Source organism: Sapajus apella, unplaced genomic scaffold (assembly GCF_009761245.1).
Source record: "Sapajus apella isolate SASKATOON/1434 unplaced genomic scaffold, GSC_monkey_1.0 scaffold149, whole genome shotgun sequence".
In the NCBI taxonomy this organism is placed as follows: domain Eukaryota; kingdom Metazoa; phylum Chordata; class Mammalia; order Primates; family Cebidae; genus Sapajus; species Sapajus apella.
Genome location: NW_022437089.1, coordinates 2592574 through 2616222, shown reverse-complemented (window position 1 = coordinate 2616222; position 23649 = coordinate 2592574). Strand labels below are relative to the sequence as shown.

Below are 23649 nucleotides of genomic sequence, written 5' to 3'. Positions count from 1 at the left end.
CTCAGCACCACATCATACCTACTCTAAAATTGACCACATAATTGGAAATAAATCACTCCTCAGCAAATGCAAAAGAATGGAAATCATAACAAACAGTCTCTCAGACCACAGTGCAATGGAGTGAGAACTCAGAATGCAGCAACTAACTCAGAACTGCACAGCTCATGGAAACTGAACAACTGGCTCGAATGTTGACTGGATAAACAATGAAATGAAGGCAGAAATAAAGATGATCTTCGAAACCAATGAGAATGAAGACACAACATACCAGAATATCTAGGACACATTTAAAGCAGTCTCTAGAGGAAAATATATAGCAATAAGTGCCCACATGAGAAGGAAGGAAAGATCTAAAATTGAAACCCTAGCATCAAAATAGAAAGAGCTAGAGGAGCAAGATTCAAAAAAACTCAAAACCTAGCGGAAGACAAGAAATAACTAAGATCAGAGCAGAACTGAAGGAGATAGAGACACAAAAAAACTCTTCAAAAAATCAATAAATTCAGGAGGTTGTTTTTCGAAAAGATCAACAAAATAGACAGATCACTAGCCAGACTAATAAAAAAGAAAAGAGAATAACCAAATGGATGCAATAAAAAATGATAAAGGGGATATCACCACAGATTCCACAGAAATTCAAACCATCATCAGAGATTATTACAAACAACTCTATGCACATAAACTAGTAAACCTGGAAGAAATGGATAAATTCCTGGACACTTGCCTCCTCCCAAGCTTAAACCAGGAAGAAGTTGAAACCCTGAATAGACCCATAACAAGATCTGAAGTTGAGGCAGCAATTAAGAGCCTACCACCCAAAAAGAGCACCGGTCCAGATGGGTTCACAGCCGAATTCTACCAGACATACAAAGAGGAGCTGGTACCATTCCTTCTGAAACTATTCCAAATAATCCAAAAAGAGGGAATCCTTCCCAAATCATTTTATGAGACAAACATCATCCTGATACCAAAACCCGGCAGAGAAGCAACAAGAAAAGAAAATTTCAAGCCAATATCCAAGACGAACATAGATGCAAAAATCTTCAAGAAAATACTGGCAATCTGATTGCAACAGCACATCAAAAAGCTTATCCACCATGATCAAGTAGGCTTCATCCCAGGGATGCAAGGCTGGTTTAACATACGCAAGTCTATAAACGTAATTCACCACATAAACAGAACCAAAGACAAAAACCACATGATTATCTCAATTGATGCAGAGAAGGCCTTTCACAAAATTCAACAGCCCTTTAGGTTAAAAACCCTCAATAAACTAGGTATTGACGGAACGTATCTCAAAATAATAAAAGCTATTTACGACAAACCAACAGCCAATATCATACTGAATGGGCAAAAACTGGAAGCATTCCCTTTGAAATCTGGCACTAGACAAGGATGCCCTCTCTCACCACTCCTATTCAGTATAGTACTGGAAGTTCTAGCCAGAGCAATCAGGCAAGAAAAAGAAATAAAGGGTATTCAAATAGGAAAGGAGGAAGTCAAATTGTCTCTATTTGCAGACGACATGATTGTATATTTAGAAGACCCCATCGTCTCAGCCCAAAATCTCCTGAAACTGATAAGCAACTTCAGCAAAGTCTCAGGATACAAAATCAATGTGCAAAAATCACAAGCATTCCTATACACCAATAACAGACTTAAAGAGAGCCAAATCAAGAATGAACTGCCATTCACAATTGCTACAAAGAGAATAAAGTACCGAGGAATACAATTAACAAGGAACGTAAAGGATCTCTTCAAGAAGAACTACAAGCCACTGCTCAACGAAATAAGAGAGGACACAAACAGATGGAGAAACATTCCATGTTCATGGTTAGGAAGAATCAATATCTTGAAAATGGCCATACTGCCCAAAGTAATTTACAGATTCAACACTATTCCCATCAAGCTACCAATGACCTTCTTCATAGAACTGGAAAAAACCACCTTAAACTTCATATGGAACCCAAAGAGAGCCCGCATAGCAAAGTCAATTCTAAGCTAAAAGAACTAAGCAGGAGGCATCACACTACTGGACTTCAAACTATACTACAAGGCTACAGTAATCAAAACAGCATGATACTGGTACCAAAACAGAGATATAGATCAATGGAACAGAACAGAGGCCTTGGAGGCAACACAACATATCTACAACCATCCGATCTTTGACAAACCTGACAAAAACAAGCAATGGGGAAAGCACTCCCTGTTTAATAAATGGTGTTGGGAAAACTATCTAGCCATGTGCAGAAAGCAGAAACTGGACCCCTTGCTGATGCCTTACACTAAAATTAACTCCAGATGGATTAAAGACTTAAACATAAGACCTAACACCATAAAAACCCTAGAAGAAAATCTAGGCAAAACCATTCAGGACATAGGCATAGGCAAGGACTTCATGACCAAAACACCAAAAGCATTGGCAACAAAAGCCAAAATAGACAAATGGGACCTAATCAAACTCCACAGCTTCTGTAAAGAAACAGTCATTAGAGTGAATCGGCAACCAACAGAATGGGAAAATATTTTTGCAGTCTACCCATCTGACAAAGGGCTGATATCTAGAATTTACAAGGAACTAAAACAGATCTAAAAGAAAAAAACAAACAAGCCCATTCAAAAGTGGACGAAGGATATGAACAGACACTTTACAAAAGAAGGCATACATGAGGCCAACAAACATGAAAAAATGCTCATCATCACTGGTCGTTAGAGAAATGAAAATCAAAACTACATTGAGGTACCATCTCACGCCAGTTAGAATGGTGATCATTAAAAAATCTGGAGTCAACAGATGCTGGAGAGGATGTGGAGAAATAGGAACACTTTTACACTGTTGGTGGGAGTATAAATTAGTTCAACCATTGTGGAAGACAGTGTGGCGATTCCTTAAGGACCTAGAAATAGAAATTCCATTTGACCCAGAAATCCCATTACTGGGTATATATCCAAAGGATTATAAATAGTTCTACTATAAGGACACATGCACATGAATGTTAATTGCGGCACTGTTTACAATAGCAAAGACTTGGAACCAACCCAAATGCCCATTGATGATAGACTGGACAGGGAACATGTGGTACATATACACCATGGAATATTATGCAGCCATCAAAAATGATGAGTTCGTGTTCTTTGTAGGGAAATGGATGAACCTGGAAACCATCATTCTCAGCAAACTGACACAAGAACAGAAAATCAAACACCGCATGTTCTCACTGATAGGCGGGTGTTGAACAATGAGAACACGTGGACACAGGGAGGGGAGCACTACACACTGGGGTCTGTTGGGGGGAAATGGGTGAGGGACGGGGGTTGGGGAGGTAGGGAGATATAGCATGGGGATAAATGACAGATATAGGTGAAGGGGAGGAAGGCAGCAAATCACACTGTCATGTGTGTACCTATGCATCAATCTTGCATGTTCTTCACATGTACCGCAAAACCTAAAATGTAATAAAAAAAAAAAAAAGAAAGGAACAAAGTATCTACACATGTAAAGACATGGGTAAATCTTGCATGTATACTGCTAAGTGAAGAAAGTCAGTCTGAAGAGGCTACCCACCATTTCATCCCATTTTATATGATATTTTGGAAAAGGCAAAATGACAGATAAACGAATCAGTAGTTACATAAGGTGGGAGTTTGAAGTATTCTGTATGGTACTTTAATGGTGGATACTTGACATTATGCATTTTATAAAAAGGATAGAATTTTATAGCCCAAGGAATAAATCACAAGCTATACAAATTAAATCAAACTATTTAGGGTATAGTAGTATCCAAGGATAAAATATAGAATGGGACCAAGAATCTCACTGTATTACAAATTTATGGAAAAACTCACTGCAGGTGATGAGCAGGAAGTGTTAACCTAAGTCACTTTGGAAATGAGTAGAACCTATACACTAAAAGCAGAACAGACTACATATAAATAGTGGACTCTATTTTATAAAGTTCTTTCCCACAGGGGTAATAGTCAATTTTGAAACCACTATACCTGCAAAAAGAAAAAAAAAAAAAAACACTGTTTTTCATCTATACTCTCAATACTTCACTTCTGACACCAAATGTATGAGGGGTTTTCCCATACCAACCAATTCTCCAATTTTCTGGACACCAGCTGGGTGTCCTATAATTCAATTATGACATGAGTTAACTCGAGTTATTACATACCTAATAATTTAAGGGTTCAGTAACACCAGACTGTCCCCCACTTCAGATACTATTCACAAGGACATGGCAAGAAGGTACCATCTCTAAGGGATGAGCCCTCACCAGACATGGAATCTTCCAGTGACGTGATCTTGGATTTTTCCAGGCTCCAGAATTATATGCAACAAATTTATGCTGTTTAAAAGTTACCCAGTCTATGATATTTTGTTACAGCAACCGGAAAGGACTAAGACCCCAGTTTATTATAAAGGATATGGTAAAGAAAATACATGAACAGCCAGATAAGGGGTACACAAAACAAGGTTTGGAAGGGTCTCAAGTGCAGAGGCTCTGTCCTCATGGAGTTGGGGTTTCCATGATCCCCGCACATGGATATATTTATCAATTTAGAAGCTCTTTAAACCCCATCTTTTAGGATTTTTTAAGAGACAAAGTCTTGCTCTGTCCCCCACCCTGGAGCGCAGGGATGCAATTATAGCTTACTGCAGTCTTGAACTCCTGGCCTCAAGCAATCCTTCTGCCTTAGTTTCCTGAGTAGCTGGGACTACGTGTGCACACTGCCACACCCAATTGTCTTATTTTCTGTAGAGATGGAGTCTTACTGTGTCGTTCAGGCTGGCCATAAACTCCTGGCCTCAAGTGATCCTCCCACCTCTTTCAGGGATTTATATGGAGGCTTTATCACTGAAGATTGATTTATATGGAGGCTTTATCACTGAAGATTGATTATTAACTCAATCTTCAGTCCCCTTTCCTCTCAGAGGATAGGATATGAAGCCAAAAGTTACAAGCTTCTTATCATGGCTTGGTATTTCTGGTGACTGTGCCCCATCCTGAAGCCATCCAGGAGCCCACCAAGAGTCCTTAGCAGAACAAAAGACTTCCTATTACCCGAGAGATTTTCAAGGCATTTAGGAACTCTGTGTCAGAAACCAGGATCAAAGATCAAACATGAGAAAAAAATATGCTCTTAGCACCCCTATCATTCAAGAAATTGTAAGGGTTTTGAGAGCTCTGCACCAGGAAATAGAGACCAAACATATATTTATTATTAAATCACAACCTATAACTTGGATCAACAACAATAAATTCAATGTTTATACTAGAACAAGGGATTAAATAAATGGCAGATGGTGGAAGCCAATTCCTTGCTGTTGGAGTCAGAATTTACAGACAAGAAAGCCAGGGGAGGCTAGAATAATTCCTGTGATAACAGATCAGAGTCCATTGATTGGAGACAGCAGTATAAACTCACATGTAGCTTAATATATACACAGATGGATCCACATAGAAATCTTTATAATTAGATGTGTATATGTAGGTTAGAACACACACATATATATTTCCTTGCATTGTCAGCTGTGAGGGAGAAGATGCAATAAGCATATTTACCTGCCAGATATAAGTACTTAAAACTATACTCTAATGAGGGAAATCAGTGCTTTTTGAAGAAATGCTAAAACTAGGGCCAACACAGTAAATATATGAGCCAGGGTACTCTTGAAGTGTCAGAAAGAAATTGTTAAACAAAACAAAACAAAACATTCAATTATCTCCAAGGAAAACAGAAGCCAATGGAAAAAGCTCCCAATGGCCACAGGTAGGAAATCAAAGCAACAAACTCTACTCTACAAATTCTACTGTAAAACAGATTCTACTGTACAATTGGATAATAACCAAAAGATTGAAGTAACTATCTGGTTGTCTATACTGGTATAAATAAATGATTAAGTAAATACACAAATGGACCAAATAGAAATATCTTACACAGATGAATTCCAAATACCTGATGTAGACACCCAGCCATCAAGGAGGTAGAGCTAACTCCACACTCCTTAATTGTGGGCTCTGCATGTTTATTTCCTCCAAAAGAATACATACAGTATGGACATGGGGAAAAAGTAACTTCACAGTGAGAAACCTAAAAACACTACCTCAGCCAGGTGATCAAAATTAACATTAATGGTGACAATGCATCTTAAGAGCATGAAGAGACTAGAATAGCACTACAAATCTGATCTGCTTCCCCCAAACCCATAACCCCAGCCTAATTATGAGAAAAACACAAAGTAAACCACAATGAGAGATATTGTACACAATACCTGACCAATCTTTCTTACACTGTCAAGGCTATCAGAAGGAACGTCTGATAAACTGTCACAGGCAAGAAGAGCCTGACATGACAACTAAATGTCCTAAATGTAGGATCCTAGATGGGATACCAGAATAAAAAAAGATAGAAATCAGGGAAACCAAATAAAATGTGGGCTTATTTAATGATAACATACCAATATCTGGTCATTAATTGTAATAAGTGATGTTAGATGTTAAGAAGACATCTGATACATTTTTCTTCCTAATTTCTGTGTGAATCTAAAACTACTTTAAAATAATAACTTTATTCAAAACATTGTAACATTTTTTCAAACATCTGTTTATTTGTACTAATAATTAAGGCTATACTTTCAGAAATCATTTCTATAGTTCGTTATAGTTTCTTTTCTGTGGTTATAACTTACACATGTCATGTGGCAGAGCATTCTGTACCATTTTTGGTCCAGACTGCTGCCTGATTCTAGAATCTCAAACATAAGCCAATTAAGATCTGCAAACCTAGATGTGTTGTAATTTTGTCATTTAACAGTTGGGTCCTGAAAAAGATGGCCTATTAAGCTGAAGTTAATTAACAATTATTTAAGATCATCATTGGGTCATGAGAAATTATCAAACAGACAATTCTTCCATTAAGAAAAGCTAAAAAATATATTTAAAAAATTGTTGCTCATAAAAAGAGAGTGCAAAACCATATAGAATCAAGAATTCCGTATAAAACTAGTAAGAGAGGAGAAATCGAAGGCCAAATAAGAAACCAACTGTATCAAACTGGAAACCTAGAAGAAACAGGTGATTTCCTAGTAAAAATACACATTAACAAAATGGACTCTGAAATAAGGAAACTATGAATATTAGCATAGAACAGTTTGGAACAGTGCTTAAAGATCTCCCGATGGAAAAGACCCGAGGGCCATCTGAGTTCACAGCTTAATGTTAGCTGATCTTTTTAATTAATTCTGATGTTACAGTCACACACCACAGACATAGGTGGTGGTCCTATGAGATTATGTGGAGCTTAAAGATTTCTGCCTAGCCATCGTGTCATAACCTCATGGCTCAAAGCATTCTTTTATATGTTTAAATAGATACATAAATACTTCCCATTGTAGTAAAAACTGCATACAGTATTTGGTACAGTACCATGCTGCACACGTTTGTACCCTAGGAGCAACAGGCTATACCATATAGCCTAGGTGTGGCTAGGTGTAGGCTATACCATCTGGGTTTGTGCAAGTACACTCCATAATGTTTGTGCAATGATAAAAGCACTTAAGGACGCATTTCTCAGAAAGCAGCCCCTCCTCAAGTGACATTTGAGTGTATTTTAAATGGCCAAAGCCTAGGAGAAAAGTGAGAACTCAATTCATGTTACAGTTTAATAACAAAGCTTAATGGAGTTAACATATTTCATCTAATCTAAGATACCAGTGATTGTAAGACACACATTCTTTTATGTAACATTACAAATATGCTGCCAATTAAACTGGCTTTGTGAATAACAACAACAAAAATGTTGTGAGTTTACTTCTATTAATGCCAGGAAAGTAAAGTGAAAATGAATTATGGTTTTGACATGTTAAAGCAAATAAGGAGGAGGTCATTACACTAAGGTCTTCCCTAAGCAAACTTAACCTGGAGGCATTTCTAGTAACTCACTTTTAAAAAATTAACAAACCAACTGAAGTCAATCACAAAGAGCCCAGCAGTTGGTTGGCTATATGGCTAGGGATGCCCATGGAACCATTCTCCAAATCAGGCAGTCATCTAGCTGGAGCCAATCAGGCCATTTCTTCACTTAGCTTCCACCTCTAAAAGCTCTGCTCACTCTGCGAGTGTGGAGCACATAACGCGTTTTCTGTTTTGATGCTTCTCAATTCATGAGTCATTCTTTTGTACAAATAAACTCTGTTTAAATTTATTTTGCCTAAAATTCTTTTCACAGACATAAGTATACTATTTATACTTAAAATAATGTTGTGTGTTTTAAGACACCTACTCTTCAATATTTTCAAGCAGTTTAATACTGTAAGAATAAGCCAATGAGACACAAATAAAAGCAACTCTGTAGAGTGTGTGTCCTGGGGGCCCTGAGGGGACTCCCTGTGTTGCTCTCAGGGTTTCCCTTTACTCTGTACCAAGATTTCCCCCAGAAGCAAATCCAAATCTGGAAAAACACTTGGGCTTGTGGTGATGATGAATATCAAACCCTCAACGAAAGGACACTTTTGTAAAATAAAATAAATATAACATTGATGGCAGCGTCAGGCTGTGTCCTGTGTCCCCTGTGCCCTGAGTCCCAGAGGCAGCCAAACATGTTTCCCCCACCCTCTTGTGGCTGAGTAGGAACTTCTCCCAGGCCCAGAGACTGCTGCTCCAGACCCTGGCCCTGTGTTGCTGCTCTCGCCCACCACCACTGTGGAGAGGGCGCAGGGAGGAGGCGGAGCTGGGCCTGGAGCAGTGCTGCACTCAATGGAGCCAGCAGGAGCCAGGGACAAGCTAGAGCCCCCCTGGAGCCCACTGTCCTTGGAGCTGCCACTATGGGGCTGGGCTGAGCTGCCTGCTGTCAGGAGAGCAGCACTGTCAGACATGAAGGGGCAGGCAGAGAGGGGCCCAGTGAGGACCTGGAGCCCCCACCCCAAGCTGCAAAGAGGTACAGCTGGGACTGCCTGTACACTCCATTGAGTGAGTTGGAGCCCCACCCTCCAAGCACAGGACCTGGGCATCTCTGCATTCTGCACCCTCAGGGGCCTGGGAGGGGGGTCCTGCCTGCCCCCAGAGGCTTGGGGATGTCTGCTCCCACTACCTGGCTTCTGGCTCTCAGCACCTGCTCTAATCTGCATGGGGGTTTGGGGCTGAGCCCAGGTGCTATCACAGCCTGGCTGGGTGTGCATATGCTAGGGGCAGAGCTTATATGCCAGCCCCCTGCCATGTTGGCTCCCTCTGGACTTTGGGCACAGACAGGTGCTGGGGAAAGGCTGAGGGGTGGGCTGAGGGTGGCTTGGTGCTGGCCTGTAGGTGACCCTTACCATAACCAGCCTGGGGGCCACGGATGATAGCAGGAGTCAGAAAAGCTCCTGGGCAGAAAGGGGTAGGTCCCTGGTGAGGCCCAACCTTCAGGCCAGACAGGACCTGAAGGCTGGAGGCTGGGCTGCCAGTCATGCCGGGAAGTTCTGGTGTCATTCCAGGCCTGCCCATGGCCACACACGGACCAACTGTCATACACTTACACTTCCGCCCCTCTGAGGCCCATAAAAGCCCCAGGCTCAGCCAGAGCAGAGCAGACAATGGGATGACCAGCTGCAAAGAGGAGCTACCCTCTCAGCTAGGAACTGAACACTCTTCAAGACCACCTAGCTGTGGAAAGGAGTTACCTGCTGTGGGTTGCCTCTGAGCTGTTTTATTGCTCATTAAAGCTACTCTTTGTCTTGCTCAACCTCTTGTCTGTGTACTTCATTCTTCCTGGTTGCAGAACAAGAACTTGGAATCCACCAGTGGCAATAATAAAAGACCTATAACACAAACAGGGCTGAGACAGGCCCCTCGCTTGCCACATTGTGAGTGAAGAGAAGGAGAGAAGAGCTGCAGCCCTTCGGGGAGCCCAGACCTGGGAGCTATCCCAGTCAAGGCCGTGACTCCTTCTTTGGGGCCCTGCAGTTCCTGCTGCCTCCAAGCTTCTGGGTGCCACTGTGTTCCCTGGTGCCAGCTGTGGAAGCTGCTTGTGGTGTGCCTGGTCCAGCCGCAGCCTTGCAGAAACCCAGCACCCATGCTGGCACCTGGAGCTGCCTGCCCCACTGCAGCAGCTGGTGCCTCTGACTGTGCAGTGGCCAGACCCTATACTCGCTCGCCCACCACTCACCACTTCATGCCTGACTTGCCCTTGGCAGGCATGGGCTCCAGGCCGGTAGCATGAGCCAAGTGCAGCCTACCAGGCCAAGTGGGCAGAACGAATTCAGCAGGCCAGAGCAAACTCAGGCAAAGGTGCCACTAGCCACAGAAGTTTCCTGCCAGAAAAATGACAGGATCCTTAACAACATGAGAAAGTAAAACATATGGCAGTGCTCCCTCCTCTGCACTCAGGGCATGTACAGGAAGCTTTTTCCTTACCTTCTGGTGTCCTGAAGCTGCACCAGCATGGCCCCCAGGTGTTCCTTAGCCACAGAGGGGTCTCCCAGGTGGGTCCTGAGGAGACGGAGATTTGGGTCCTACCTGGGAATGGCCCCCAGGTGTCCTGTAGCCATAGTGGCACCTCCTGGGTGAAACCTGAGGAGGACAAAGCTTAATCCTCACTGTGGAGGTGCCAGATGTCTGTGCGGGGAATATGAGGGGAAGGTCCAAAAAGGCGGTTTTTTTTTATTGCATTTTAGGTTTTGGGGTACATGTGAAGAACATGCAAGATTGTTGCATAGGTACACACGTGGCAGTGTGATTTGCTGCCTTCCTCCCCTTCACCTATATCTGGCATTTCTCCCCATGCTCTCCCTCCCCAACTCCCCACTCCCCGCAGTCCCTCCCCTATATTCCCCCAACAGACCCCAGTGTGTAGTGCTCCCCTCCCTGTGTCCACGTGTTCTCATTGTTCAACACCCGCCTATGAGTGAGAACATGCGGTGTTTGATTTTCTGTTCTTGTGTCAGTTTGCTGAGAATGATGGTTTCCAGGTTCACCCATGTCCCTGCAAAGGACACGAACTCATCGTTTTTGATGGCTGCATGATATTCCATGGTGTATATGTGCCACATTTTCCCTGTCCAGTCCATCATCGATGGGCATTTGGGTTGGTTCCAGGTCTTTGCTATTGTAAACAGTGCCACAGTGAACATTCGTGTGCATGTGTCCTTATAGTAGAACGATTTATAATCCTTTGGGGTTTTGTGTGCCCTCTACAGGCTGTTGGGGGCAGCGCAGGATGCTCAGGTGCTCACTGTATAGTGGTGCCCATGGACCTCTCCTGCGGTCCCTGTGAATATCTGAAATCCATTGTTCTGATAATCACATGCCATGATTTTGGAAGTTAAAACTGAAAGAGAGCCTACCATCCTATGCCTTCACCAGAATGGACAGAGATAAAAACAAAGTAGATGGCCAATGGACAAAAGTCAATTGATGTCCTATGTATCAGCAATTATGTATGGATAAAAGTGGAATTTGAAAACTGGAATATGGTATTTAAAAAAATCTATATCATTTGTAAAGTGTCTGTTCATATCCTTTGCCCACTTTTGAATGGGATTTTTTTTTTCTTGTAAATCTGTTTTAGTTCTTTGTAAATTCTTGATATCAGCCCTTTGTCAGATGGGTAAATTGCAAAAAAAACGATGAGTTCATGTCCTTTGTAGGGACAGGGATGAACTTGGAAACCATCATTCTCAGCAAACTGACGCAAGAGCAGAAAATCAAACACTGCCTGTTCTCACTCATAGGTGGGGGTTGAACAATGAGAACACGTGGACACAGGGAGGGGAGCACTACACACTGGGGTCTGTTGGGGGGAAATAGGGGAGGGACAGCGGAGGGTTGGGAGTTGGCGGGGGATAGCATGGGGAGAAATGCCAGATATAGGTGAAGGGGAGGAAGGCAGCAAATCACACTGCCACGTGTATACCTATGCAACAATCTTGCATGTTCTTCACATGTACGCCAAAACCCAAAATGCAATAAAAAAATAATAATAAAGAAAAAAATCTATATGATTTACAACAGGCCTCAAAATTAAAGTTCTTAAGTATACATTTTTTAAAAGGTACACATATGCATTCATACAACCTGGAAACACAGTTGAAAGAAAATGTAAATAAATGGAGAGATATTCCTTATTCACCATTGGTAGACTAGACATAGTTAAGATAAAAATTCTTTCAAAGTTGATTTATACGTTGAGTGTAATCTCAATCAAATTCCCAGCAAACTGTTTCTAAACCTATAATAGACAACATTGAATAAACACAAACTTGAAGAACTCACACATCTGTACCCCAACACTTATTACAAAGCTAAAGTAATGAGGAAAATGTGATAATGATCCTTACCCCAACACTGATCCAGAACCTAATCCTAATCCCTAAACTTAACCCTATGCTGACACTGACCCTGATCAAACCCTTACCCCAATCCCAATCCCAACCCCAACCCAGACCCAGATGCCAACCCCAACCCACATTTTTAACCCCAACCCTGACCCTGACCCAATCTCTGATCCTGACCTTTAACCTGACCCTGACCTCTGACTCTAACCCTACCCCAATTTTCCCCAGTTCAACTCGAGTGTACCTCTTACCTTATTCTTAGCACTAGCTAAGCCTAAGACTAAATCCAAAAACATAATCAAAACTCAGTATTATCCCGAAGTGAAACTCAACATCAATTTCATCCTAACCCTAGTGGTAACACCTACCATAAGTCCTAAACCAGAATTTGAGCCTGTACCCTGAAATTGTAACTGACCCCAGGTTCAGCTGCTTGCTACTTGAGACAAAACTCAAGATATAGGAGTTGGTGAGAGGAAAAGCAGGTTTATTAAGAAAGCCAGCAAATCTAGAAGATGACATGCTAGCATCCTAAAGTACCATCTCAAGTCACCACAAATTTTAGGTTCCTTTTATGTTAAAGACAAGGGGTAGAGGAAAGAGTTGGGATCTAGAAGGGACCAACAACTTCAGATATCTGGGTGCCAGTGAGGGCCCGAGGAGTTTGGGAAATTCTTTGTCCTTGGTCAGGTCAAAATGCTCTTATATATCTTTAACAAAACAGTTAGTTGTTTACATGCATTTTCTTTAATTCCAGAGTTAGCTTTAAAAGCTACATGATTGCTGTTTTTCCATATTATCTCAGTGCTCTAAAATTATCCTAGCCTATGGGAAGGAATGCGTAAAGGCCCCTTAAACAAAAATAGGATTAGTTACATTAGTTTTTTTGTTTTTGTTTGTTTGTTTGTTTTTTTGCTGTTTCACTGTTACAAAACCATCCCCGTACCTGAACCCAAATCCAGAAATCTTGACACTTAATCCAAATGTAAACTAGGATCCAACTGAAACCTCTAAACCCTATCCTGAGCCTAAGCCCAAGTCCCAACCACAATCCTAAACTCTATGCGACCTATTTGTCAATCATAACCTTGACCCAAATACAAAATCACAAATCCTATCCACATCTGAACCCTAGTCCTAAACACTAAACCCTAACCCAATTGAGGCCACAGTCCTATACCCTAAAAACCCAGCCCAAGTCAGAGTCTAATCCCAAACCCCAACCAGATTCCAATCAGACACTGACACCAAAACTGATCCCAACCATAACACCAATACCAGCCTGATCTTGAACCAGAAGGTGAACTATGAACATGAACCAAAACCCTGATTCAAACCCCTAAACTCTGAAGTCAAGCTTCAGTCAGAGCCTATGCACAGACCAGGACATAAACTGCAATCCAAATCTGAATCAAACTCCAACTCCAATTCCAACCCTAACCCTTACCATAAACCTTGATCCCAAACTCTGAATTCCAAACACATTATGACCTGACCCCTGACCCCTATACAAATCCAAAATCCTTAACCACAATTGAACACAAACTCAAATTTTAAACCAAATGTAACCTGACCCAAAACCTAAGCTCTAAACCCAAGCTAAACCTGAAGCCAAACATTGAAGCTGAATAAAACCCTAGTACAAACTCCTAGACTTTAAAACCAAGCTTAAGTCAGGACCCAAACCCAGTCATCCGAACCATACCATGCCCCAAACTCAAACCCAAACCCAATCCTAACTCCAATTACAATCATTACGGTACCCCTAATCTTAACTACAAACACTAATCCCAAACTAACCCAAAATCAAGCCCTTAACCATAAAAATGACATCTGGGCCTGTGGCTCTGCCCTCTAGGGGCATGGCTCCTTCTTTTACTCCCAGCTTCACCCACTGCTCCTCCATCTAAGGATGAAACTCCTCAGTCTGGGCCTGAAGCTCATGTGGCTCAGCCTTTTGTTTCCACAACTTTGCCATTTGGGTCCAGGCTCTTTCCTGTAACTCCAGGGCAGCACCATCCTTTAAGCTCAGGACCCCTGCTCCCTGTGCTCTGACCTCTGCCCTCCTCTGGGCTAAATCTGCCCTCTACCACTGTGATCTTGGCTCTGGCATCTGAAACACTAAACCTGAACAAACACACTAACTCCCCTCTGCATTGAAACTGAGCATAAGTGAGAGACCAAGTTCAAGCCCAACCATGAGCCCCAATCAAACCCAAACCTGAACCCCCTCAAAACTCCAGAACACTACACTTACATGTGAACCAGAACATGTACTTGAACCCCTAAACCCTAAAACTAAGCCCTAGAACCCTAATTCTATCCTCGACTTGACAAATAAGCCAAACCCCAAGCCCATCCTAATGCTAACTCTAATACCAAATCCCAACTAAAAGTCAAACACTGAATATAAGTCAGAACCTGAATCTGAACGTTTGAACCCTAAAACCAAGCCAAAGTCAGAGCCCAAGCCTGAACCAGAACACCATTCCATATCAAGGCCAATGCTCTTCCCAAGTTTGACCTCATGCCACCCTAATCCAACTGTAATCAGGCCCCTTGAGATTTCAGCATCCCAGCATTCTAGTGACTGAAATAATGAAAATTCTGATCAGACTATTGCTTACACATGTTAACTATTCACTTTTTTGCCCATTATTTCTTGTTTCCACAATATAGTTATAAACTGCTGACATATTACTTCTTTGTCAAGCAGGAGGCGATAACTTCAGGGCCACACAAAAAAAATTGGCAGACGGAATGAATGTTTAGAAGGACATTGGGACGAGCTGCTGACGCCCAAAAGTCTGGTTGTTCCAGGTGTTACCTGAGATTGAAGAAACACAGACTTCCCCCTTCAGTTCTCTGAAACACCCTCTCCCTTATTCCCTAGCTGCATAAAAACTCCTTGTTGCCTCTTTTTGTTAAGGCCGATTTGACAGATCTTGCTCTCTTGTCTTCTTACTTTGGCAATATCTAATAAACCTTTCTCTATCTCCAAGAACTGGTGTCTCAGTGGTTGGCCTCAGCTGTGCATTGGGGTTCCACGACACAATCACAATAATCCAAAACAGCCCCAACTCAATTCTAGCCCAAGTTTCAGTCAAAACCAGCACCCAAACCCTAACCCTAACTGAACCCAAGCCAAGCCCTAGCCTCAGCCCTGAGGTATAAACCTGAGCATGGACCTAGACATTATACCAAAAACAACCCTGATCACAAGACCAACCCTAAACTTTAAAATCGTACTTGACTCCTACTCAGACCTCACATCTAAACCCTAAAGACAAATCCAGAAAAGAACACAAACATGAACCTTAAACTATAAAGCAAACTCAAACCCAAAGGCGAACTCTCAACCAGAATCTGAACCTGAACTTTAACCCTAAAACTTAATCCTAAACATGAACCAGGAGCCAAACTCTAAACTTGAACAAGAACTCATACCCTTAAATGCCAAAACCAAGCCTGAATCACAGCTTGAGCTGAATCCTGATCAATAATCCTACTGGAATTCCAACCCTGAACTTTGACCTCAACCACAATCCTAATCCAACCACAATCAAAAACAAAACCCTACTCACAACCTGAACCCTATCCCCAATTCAGGCTAAGCCTTAGCCCCAGTCCATTCAAAAAACAGGCCAAGTCCCAGCCCCAGCTCCAGCCCACGCCAAGCCCTAGCCTGAGGACTGAGTCCAAACCCTTACCCCAATCCCTAAATCGATCCTGACTCAAACTCTGTCCCCAACTGTTCCTAACCCTACCACATACCCAGCCCTAAATTATTAAAACTATAAACTCCAACCTCAACATCCAATCTAAGCCCATAAACACAAACCTGAACTAGAACTGAACTCAAATTTCTAAAGCCTGAACCTAAGCTGGAATCCCTAAACCCTAAAACCAAGTCAAGTCAGAACTCAAGCCTGAGCATCATAACAAACCAAATTCAAATCCTGACCCCAACCCCCAAACCTAACCCTCACACCCCACATCCACACTTGATATCAACCCCAGCCCCAGCCTCCAAGCTAGAGATAAGCCTGAGCATGAGCCAAAGCCAAATCTCAAAAGCCATTCTGAACCAAACACCAACCTGAATCCCAACCATAATGCTGACTTCAACCTAGGACCAAACCTGCCTGGGTTCCAAACCCTGTCCCCAACCACAACTACACCAAACTAAAGTCCAAAACAGGAAATATGGCCTAAATCCAAACTGTGAAATTAAAGCATAACTTGCTCAAACTCTAATCATTAAAGCCTAACTCAAACTTAAAGACAAAACCTGAACCCCAATCAAAATCCTAATCCAAAGCCGTTAGCCATAATATTGAAATGGAGTCAGAGACCAAGTCTGGTCATGATTGTGAACTTTAATCCAAACTCCGAACCTGAAACTAAAATTGAACTCTTAAATCCTGAACCTAACTGGAGCCTAACTACACTCCAGCCCAAGCCTGAATCCTAAAACCAAACCAAAACCTAAACCCTGTGCATGAGCTACACCCTGATCTCAACCTGGCCCCCAAAAGGCCTAAGCATGAATCCAAACTCAAACTGGTACTCTAACCCTAAACTCAAACTGCAAACATAACTAGAACACTGTACCTGACCACTAACCTGAATTCAAAACCCAAACCCTGAAACCAAGACTGAGGCTAGACCCAGGCTGAGGGATAAACCCTGACCTGATCCTTTACCCAAATCCTGATCCCAATGCTAACCTCAACTTCAACCTTTCCCATGGTCCCAAACTCAAACCCAGCCTCAACACCAGCCCAAACCCCATCCCAATCCATGGCACCAACTCCAGTCTAAGCAGAGCACTAGTCTAAACCTAAGCCCAAAACTCTAAGCTGAACCGCATTCCAAACCCAGACACAACCATAAATTAGAACCAACATTGTTCTCAGCCCAGACCCCTAGATCCAAACTTGAACCCAAGTGAACCCCTGCATCCAAACAGGACCACACTGAAACCTGGAGCTCTATTCAAATCATATACCCGATACCTGACCCATGCCCTGAGTCGGACCTGGAGCCAAATAGAGACTCTAACCTGAATTCGTACCCAAGCCTAAATCCCTAAACATAAAACCATTGCCAGAGTCTGAGTCCAAGCCCATGCCCAAACTATAAATCCAATCTAAACTTAAACTGAAACCACAACTTAAACCCTGAACTCAACCCTTACACTAACTGTCATCTGAAACCAAACTCCAATCAAATTTGCTCTTGAACTCTGATAATGAATGACAGTGAGACCACAGGCATAAAATTTAAAACTTATCAGTGTGAGAGCTCAAGCCCAAATGTGAATCACTCCAGCACTGACTTCAAACCTAAATCATAATCCTGAACCCAAACCCTAAATTGTAAATCTGCATTCAGAACTGAACATTGAACCCAAATCACTAAACTCCAAACCCAAGTCAGAGCCTGAACCTGAACATGAAAACCCTAAATCCAAATCTGAACCTGAACTAGAATCTAAACCCAGCTAATCCCAATCCTATTACCATTTTCAGCCCACGCCATAAACTAGCATAAAGCAGGTTCACTGTGCACTGGTTACCAGCTTGTCTGGGTCTGGTGACACAAGTTATATGAAGCAAATTTATTAATTATAAATAGGTAGCAAGAGAAAACAGAAGTCTAGGATTTACTGTGAGCCAGTCCCCCAAGGCTCAGGAAAGCTGCTCAGGGCAGATAGGTAGAGTCTTGTCTGTGTATGCCTCACTTGCACTGCAACTGAAAGGTCCTGGAAAGCTGTCTGCTCTGGAGTTTATACCCTGGGAAGTACAGGAACTACTTGTTTAAAGCATTGTATGACATCCTGTTCTGGGTGAGGGGCACTGGAACAGAGCCTGGGCTGTTCCAATTGGTTCTTCTTATCTCAGGGTGTTGCATTCCCAGACATTTTACAATTATTCTTGAGAATTACGAGAAAAGAGGAGAACTGGGATGGTCCAAGGATATCTGGAGAACTATCCTGCACCTAGCTCCAACCTAAGCCTCTGCCCTAACCTCAATCTGTCAGAGCCCAAGTTCTAGCCCAAACTGAGCTCTGGTCAGAGCCCCATCATGAACTGGATTCAGAGCCCAAGCTTCAACGCAGACCTCAAACTGAACCAAACCCCAACCTGAAATCCCAGCCTCAGCTCTAGCCCAGAACCAAACCTCATTTCAATCATGTCCCTTCACCTAACCCCAAATCCTAAACCCAAATACAAATCCAAACTCTGAACCTGAACCAGAATGCAAGTCTACATCCATAAACTGTAAAATCGAACTCAAGTCAGAGTACAAGCCTGAGCCCAAACCAAATTTCAAATTAAGCCCAAAGCTCAGTCTCAACATCCACACTAACCCTAACCCAAACCTTATACCATAAACTCTAACCATAAATATAAACCTTAATTCCAAACTCAAAATCCAACCCAGACTTGAACCCAAATTCTTAGGCCATAAAACTGAGCTAGAGTCTTAACCTGAAATGGAACCCCTACACTCTAGGCCTAAACTCAAACCTGAGCTAGAATCTTACCAAAACCCCTAAACCTGAACCCATACCTGTAACCCAACCAATCCTAAACCTAACCTATACCCTGACTATGACCTCAATCCTAAATTTGAACTTGATTCCAATTCAAAACCTTTAATCTGGCTGGGTGTGGTGGCTCATGCCTATAATCCCAGCACTTTGGAAGGTCAAGGTGGGTGGATCACTTGAGGTCAGGAGTTTGAGGCCAGCCTGGCCAAGATGATGAAACCCCATCTCCACTAAAAATACAAAAATTAGCTGGGCATGGTGGTGTGTGAGGTTGAGACAGAAGAAGTGCTTGAATCTGGGAGGTGGAGGTTGTGGTGAGCCAAGATCATGCCACTGCACTCTAGCCTGGGCAACAGAGCAAGACTCCATCTAAAAACAAACAAACAAACAAAAACCTTCAGTCTGAGCATGAATCCAAACCCCAACAAGAATCCCAACCCAATCCCTGATGTCGGCACTAATTCTAAAACAGACGCTCAAGCTTAACTTGAACCCTAACCTGAACTCAATTTCCTAATCCGAAACCTGACACCTGAACTTGAACCTTAGGAAATAAAACACTATAATTGTTTTATGGCACTGAGTTTTGAGGTTAGGGCTATTTTGCACTGGGGTTCAAGTTCTGGGCAAGATGGAGAAAGCATACTCTACTGTGTCTCTCCCACAACTATAAATCCTAGAATGTATGGAGCAGCTGATTCGAAGACTAAAAATGTGTGTTAACTGGCAGACTGAAGATCAGAACCTGAAGTATCACCAAGCCTGAAGTATTTCATTTCTTTTTCTTGTGACACCATGTAGACTCCAGAGGAAGCCCAAAATTTAACTCCTAGATTCTCAACTGCTAATCCTAATCCCCAATCTTAAACCCTAAAAACCCTGACACCTGATGAATTTACCCATTTATCATTATGAAACAATCTTCTCGCCGGGCACGGTGGCTCACACCTGTAATCCCAGCATTTTGGGAGGCTGAGGTAGGCAGATCACGAGGTCAGGTGTTCAAACCAGCCTGGCCAATATGGTTAAACCCTGTCTCTACTAAAAACACAAAAAAAGTAGCCAGGTGTGGTGGTGTGTGCCTGTAGTTCCAGCTACTTGGGAGGCTGAGGCAGAAGAATCACTTGAAACCAGGAGGCGGAAGTTGCAGTGAGCCGAGATCGTGCCACTGCACTCCAGCCTGGGTGACAGAGTGAGATTCCGTCTCAAAAAAACAAAAAAGAAAGAATCTTCTCTATCCCTAGCAATATCCTTTGCTCCGACATCTACTGCAGTTTTCTCTTTATTACTGTCGGCATGGTATAGTTTCCCTCCCATGCATTTACTTTTAGCCTATTTGTATATTAACATTTAAAGTGAGTTTCTTAAAGATAAGAGTTGACTCTTTCTAAAAATACACGTTGACATTTAACACTTTATCTTTTAATTGATGTATTTCATTTGGAGAGTTTCTATTGCTTAGTCTTCAAGGTCAGTAATTTCTACTGCAATGTCTACTAGCTCATTAACCCAATCCTGTATATTTTACATCTCAGAAATCCTAGACTTAATCTCTAGAAATTAAATGGACCTTTTTTATTCCATGTCTCTGCTTACCTTTTAGAACATATGGAATACAATATTAATAGCTGTTTCTATGTCTTTGCTAATTCTAACATGTCAGTTCTCCATTTATTTGAATGGATAGGTTTTTCTCCTTTATCGTTGGTCGTATTTTCCTGCTTCTTTGTGTGACTGGTAATTTTTGATTTGCTGCCTGACATAGTGAGTTTTTTTTTTTTTAAATTTATTATACTTTAAGTTTTGGGGTACATGTGCAGATCATGCAGGTTTGTTATGTAGGTATACACGTGCCATGGTGGTGTCTTGCTGCATCCATCACGCAGTCATCTACATTAGGTATTTCTCGTAATGCAATCCCTCCCTAGTCCCCCCACCCCTGCTATTCCTCCCCTAGCCCCCCACACCCCCAGGCCCCAGTGTGTGATGTTCCCCTCCCTGTGTCCGTGTGTTCTCATTGTTCAACACCCACTTATGAGAACATGCTGTTTGGTTTTCTGTTCTTGTGTTAGTTTGCTAAGAATGATGGTTTCCAGTGTCATCCATGTCCCTGCAAAGGACATGAACTCATCCTTTTTATGGCTGTGTAGTATTCCATGGTGTATATGTGCCACATTTTCTTTATCTAGTCTATCATTGATGGGCATTGGGGTTGGTTCCAAGTCTTTGTTATTGTGAACAGTGCCACAGTAAACATATGTGTGCATGTGTCTTTATAATAGAATGATTTATATTCCTTTGGGTATATACCCAGTAATGGGATTGCTGGGTCAAATGATATTTCTATTTCTAGATCCTTGAGGAATCACCACACAGTCTTCCACAATGGTTGAATTAATATATACTCCCCTCAACAGTGTAAAAGCATTCCTATTTCTCCACATCCTCTCCAGCATCTGTTGTCTCCTAATTTCTTTAATGATCACCATTCTAACTGGCATGAGGTAGTATCTCAATGTGGTTTTGATTTGCATTTCTCTAATGACCTGTGATGATGGCCTTTTTTACATATGTTTGTTGGCTGCATGAATGTCTCCTTTTGAAACGTGTCTGTTCATATCCTTTGCCTGCTTTTGGATGGGGTTGTTTTTTTCTTATAAATTTAAGTTCTCCATAGATTCTGGATATTAGCCCTTTGTCAGATGGGTAGGTCGTGAAAAATTTTCCCATTCTGTTGGTTGCTGGTTCACTCTATTGATAGTTTCTTTTGCTGTGCAGAAGCTCTTAAGTTTAATTAGATCCCATTTATCTACTTTGGCTTTTGTTGCCAATGCTTTTGGTGTTTTAGTCATGAAGTCCTTGCCCATGCCTATGTCCTGAATGGTATTGCCTAGGTTTTCTTCTAGAGTTTTTATGGTGTTAGGCCTCATGTTTAAATCCTTAATCCATCTAGAGTTAATTTTTGTATAAGTTGTAAGGACAGGATCCAGTTTCAGCTTTCTGCTTATGGCTAGCCAGTTTTCCCAACACCATTTATTAAATAGGGAATCCTTTCCCCAATCCTTGTTTTTGTCAGGTTTGTCAAAGATCAGATAGTTGTAGTTGTGTGGTGTTCTCTCTGAGGCCCTGTTCTCTTCCATTGCTATGTATCTCTGTTTGGTACCAGTACCATGCTGTTTTGATTACCATAACCTTATAATATAGTTTGAAGTCAGGTAGCGTGATGCCTCCAGCTATGTAGGCTCTGTTTTGGTTCCATATGAAGTTTAAGGGTTTTTTTTTTTTTTTTTTTTTTTTCCAATTCTGTGAAGAAAGTCATTTGTAGCTTGATGGGGATAGCATTGAATGTATAAATTACTTTGGGCAGTATGGTCATTTTCATGATATTAATTCTTCCTAACCATGAGCATGGAATGTTTTTCCATCTGTTTGTATCCTCTCTTATTTCCTTGAGCAGTGGTTTGTAGTTCTCCTTGAAGAGGTCCTTCACATCCTTGTAAGTAAGTTGTATTCCTAGGTATTTCATTCTCTTTGTAGCTATTGTGAATGGGAGTTCACTCATGATTTGGCTCTCTATTATTGGTGTATAGGAATGCTTGTGATTTTTGCACATTGATTTTGTATCCTGAGACTTTGCTGAAGTTGCTTATCAGTTTACAGAGATTTTTGGCTGAGATGATGGGGTTTTCTAAATATACAATCATGTCGTCTGCAGACAGGGACAATTTGACACCATCTCTTTCTATTTGAATACTGTTTATTTCTTTCTTTTGCCTGATGGCCCTAGCCAGTTTTTGCCTATTCACTATGATATTGGCTGTGGGATTGTCATAAATACCTCTTATTATTTTGAGATACATTCCATTAATTCCTAGTTTATTGAGAGTTTTTAGCATAAAGGCTGGTGAATTTTGTTGAAGGGCTTCTCTGCATCTATTGAGATAATCATGTGGTTTTGTCTCTGGCTCTGTTTATGTGACAGATTACATTTATAGATTTGCGGATGTTGAACCAGCTATGCATCCCTGGGGTCAAGCCAACTTGTGATTTTTGATTTGCTGTTGGATTTGGTTTGCCAGTATTTTATTGAAGATTTTTGCATCAATGTTCATCATGGATATTGGCCCGAAATTTCTTTTTTAGTTGCGTCTCTGCTAGGTTTTGGTATCAGGATGATGTTGGTCTCATAAAATGAGTTAGGGAGGATTCTCTCTTTTTGTATTGTTTGGAATAGTTCCAGAAGGAATGGTATCAGCTCCTCTTTGTACCTCCGGTAGAATTCGGCTGTGAACCTGTCTGGTCCTGGACTTTTTTTGGTTGGTAGGCTATTACTGCCTCAACTTCAGACCTTGTTATTGGTCTGTTCAGGAATTCAACTTCTTCCTGGTTTAGTCTTGGGAGGGTGTTTAAGTGACCAGGAGTTTATCCATTTCTTCTAGATTTACTTGTTTATTTTCAGAGAGGTGTTCGTAGTAATCTCTGATGGTAGTTTGTATTTCTGTGGGATTGGTGGTGATATCCCCTTTATCATTTTTCAATTGCATCTATTTGAGTCTTCTCTCTTATTAGTCTGGCTATTGGTCTATTTTGTTGATCTTTTCAAAAAACCAGCTCCTGGCTTTACTGATTTTTTGAAGGGTTTTTTTTTTTTTTTGTCTCACCCTCTTTCAGCTCTGCTTTGATCTTAAGTTATTTCTTGCCTTCTGCTAGCTTTTGAATTTGTTTGATCTTGTTCCTCTAGTTCTTTTCATCATGACGTTAGGGTGTCAATTTTATA

At 41.7% G+C, this 23649-nt stretch overlaps 1 protein-coding gene across 2 annotated transcripts in view; it reads right to left on the bottom strand.

Moving 5' to 3' along the window:
- Positions 1-3281: 3281 nt before the first annotated feature.
- Positions 3282-23649, bottom strand: part of VAMP7 (vesicle associated membrane protein 7) — a 78778-nt gene continuing 58410 nt past the window's right edge. The window contains exon 8 of one of the 2 annotated variants that reach the window (XM_032265325.1): positions 3282-3446. In XM_032265325.1, coding sequence (XP_032121216.1) covers positions 3429-3446 — 18 coding nt within the window. In that variant the 3' untranslated portion in view covers positions 3282-3428. Of the gene's footprint in view, positions 3447-11902; positions 11935-23649 lie in introns of those variants that run through there. The other variant, XM_032265324.1, reaches the window with a different exon arrangement.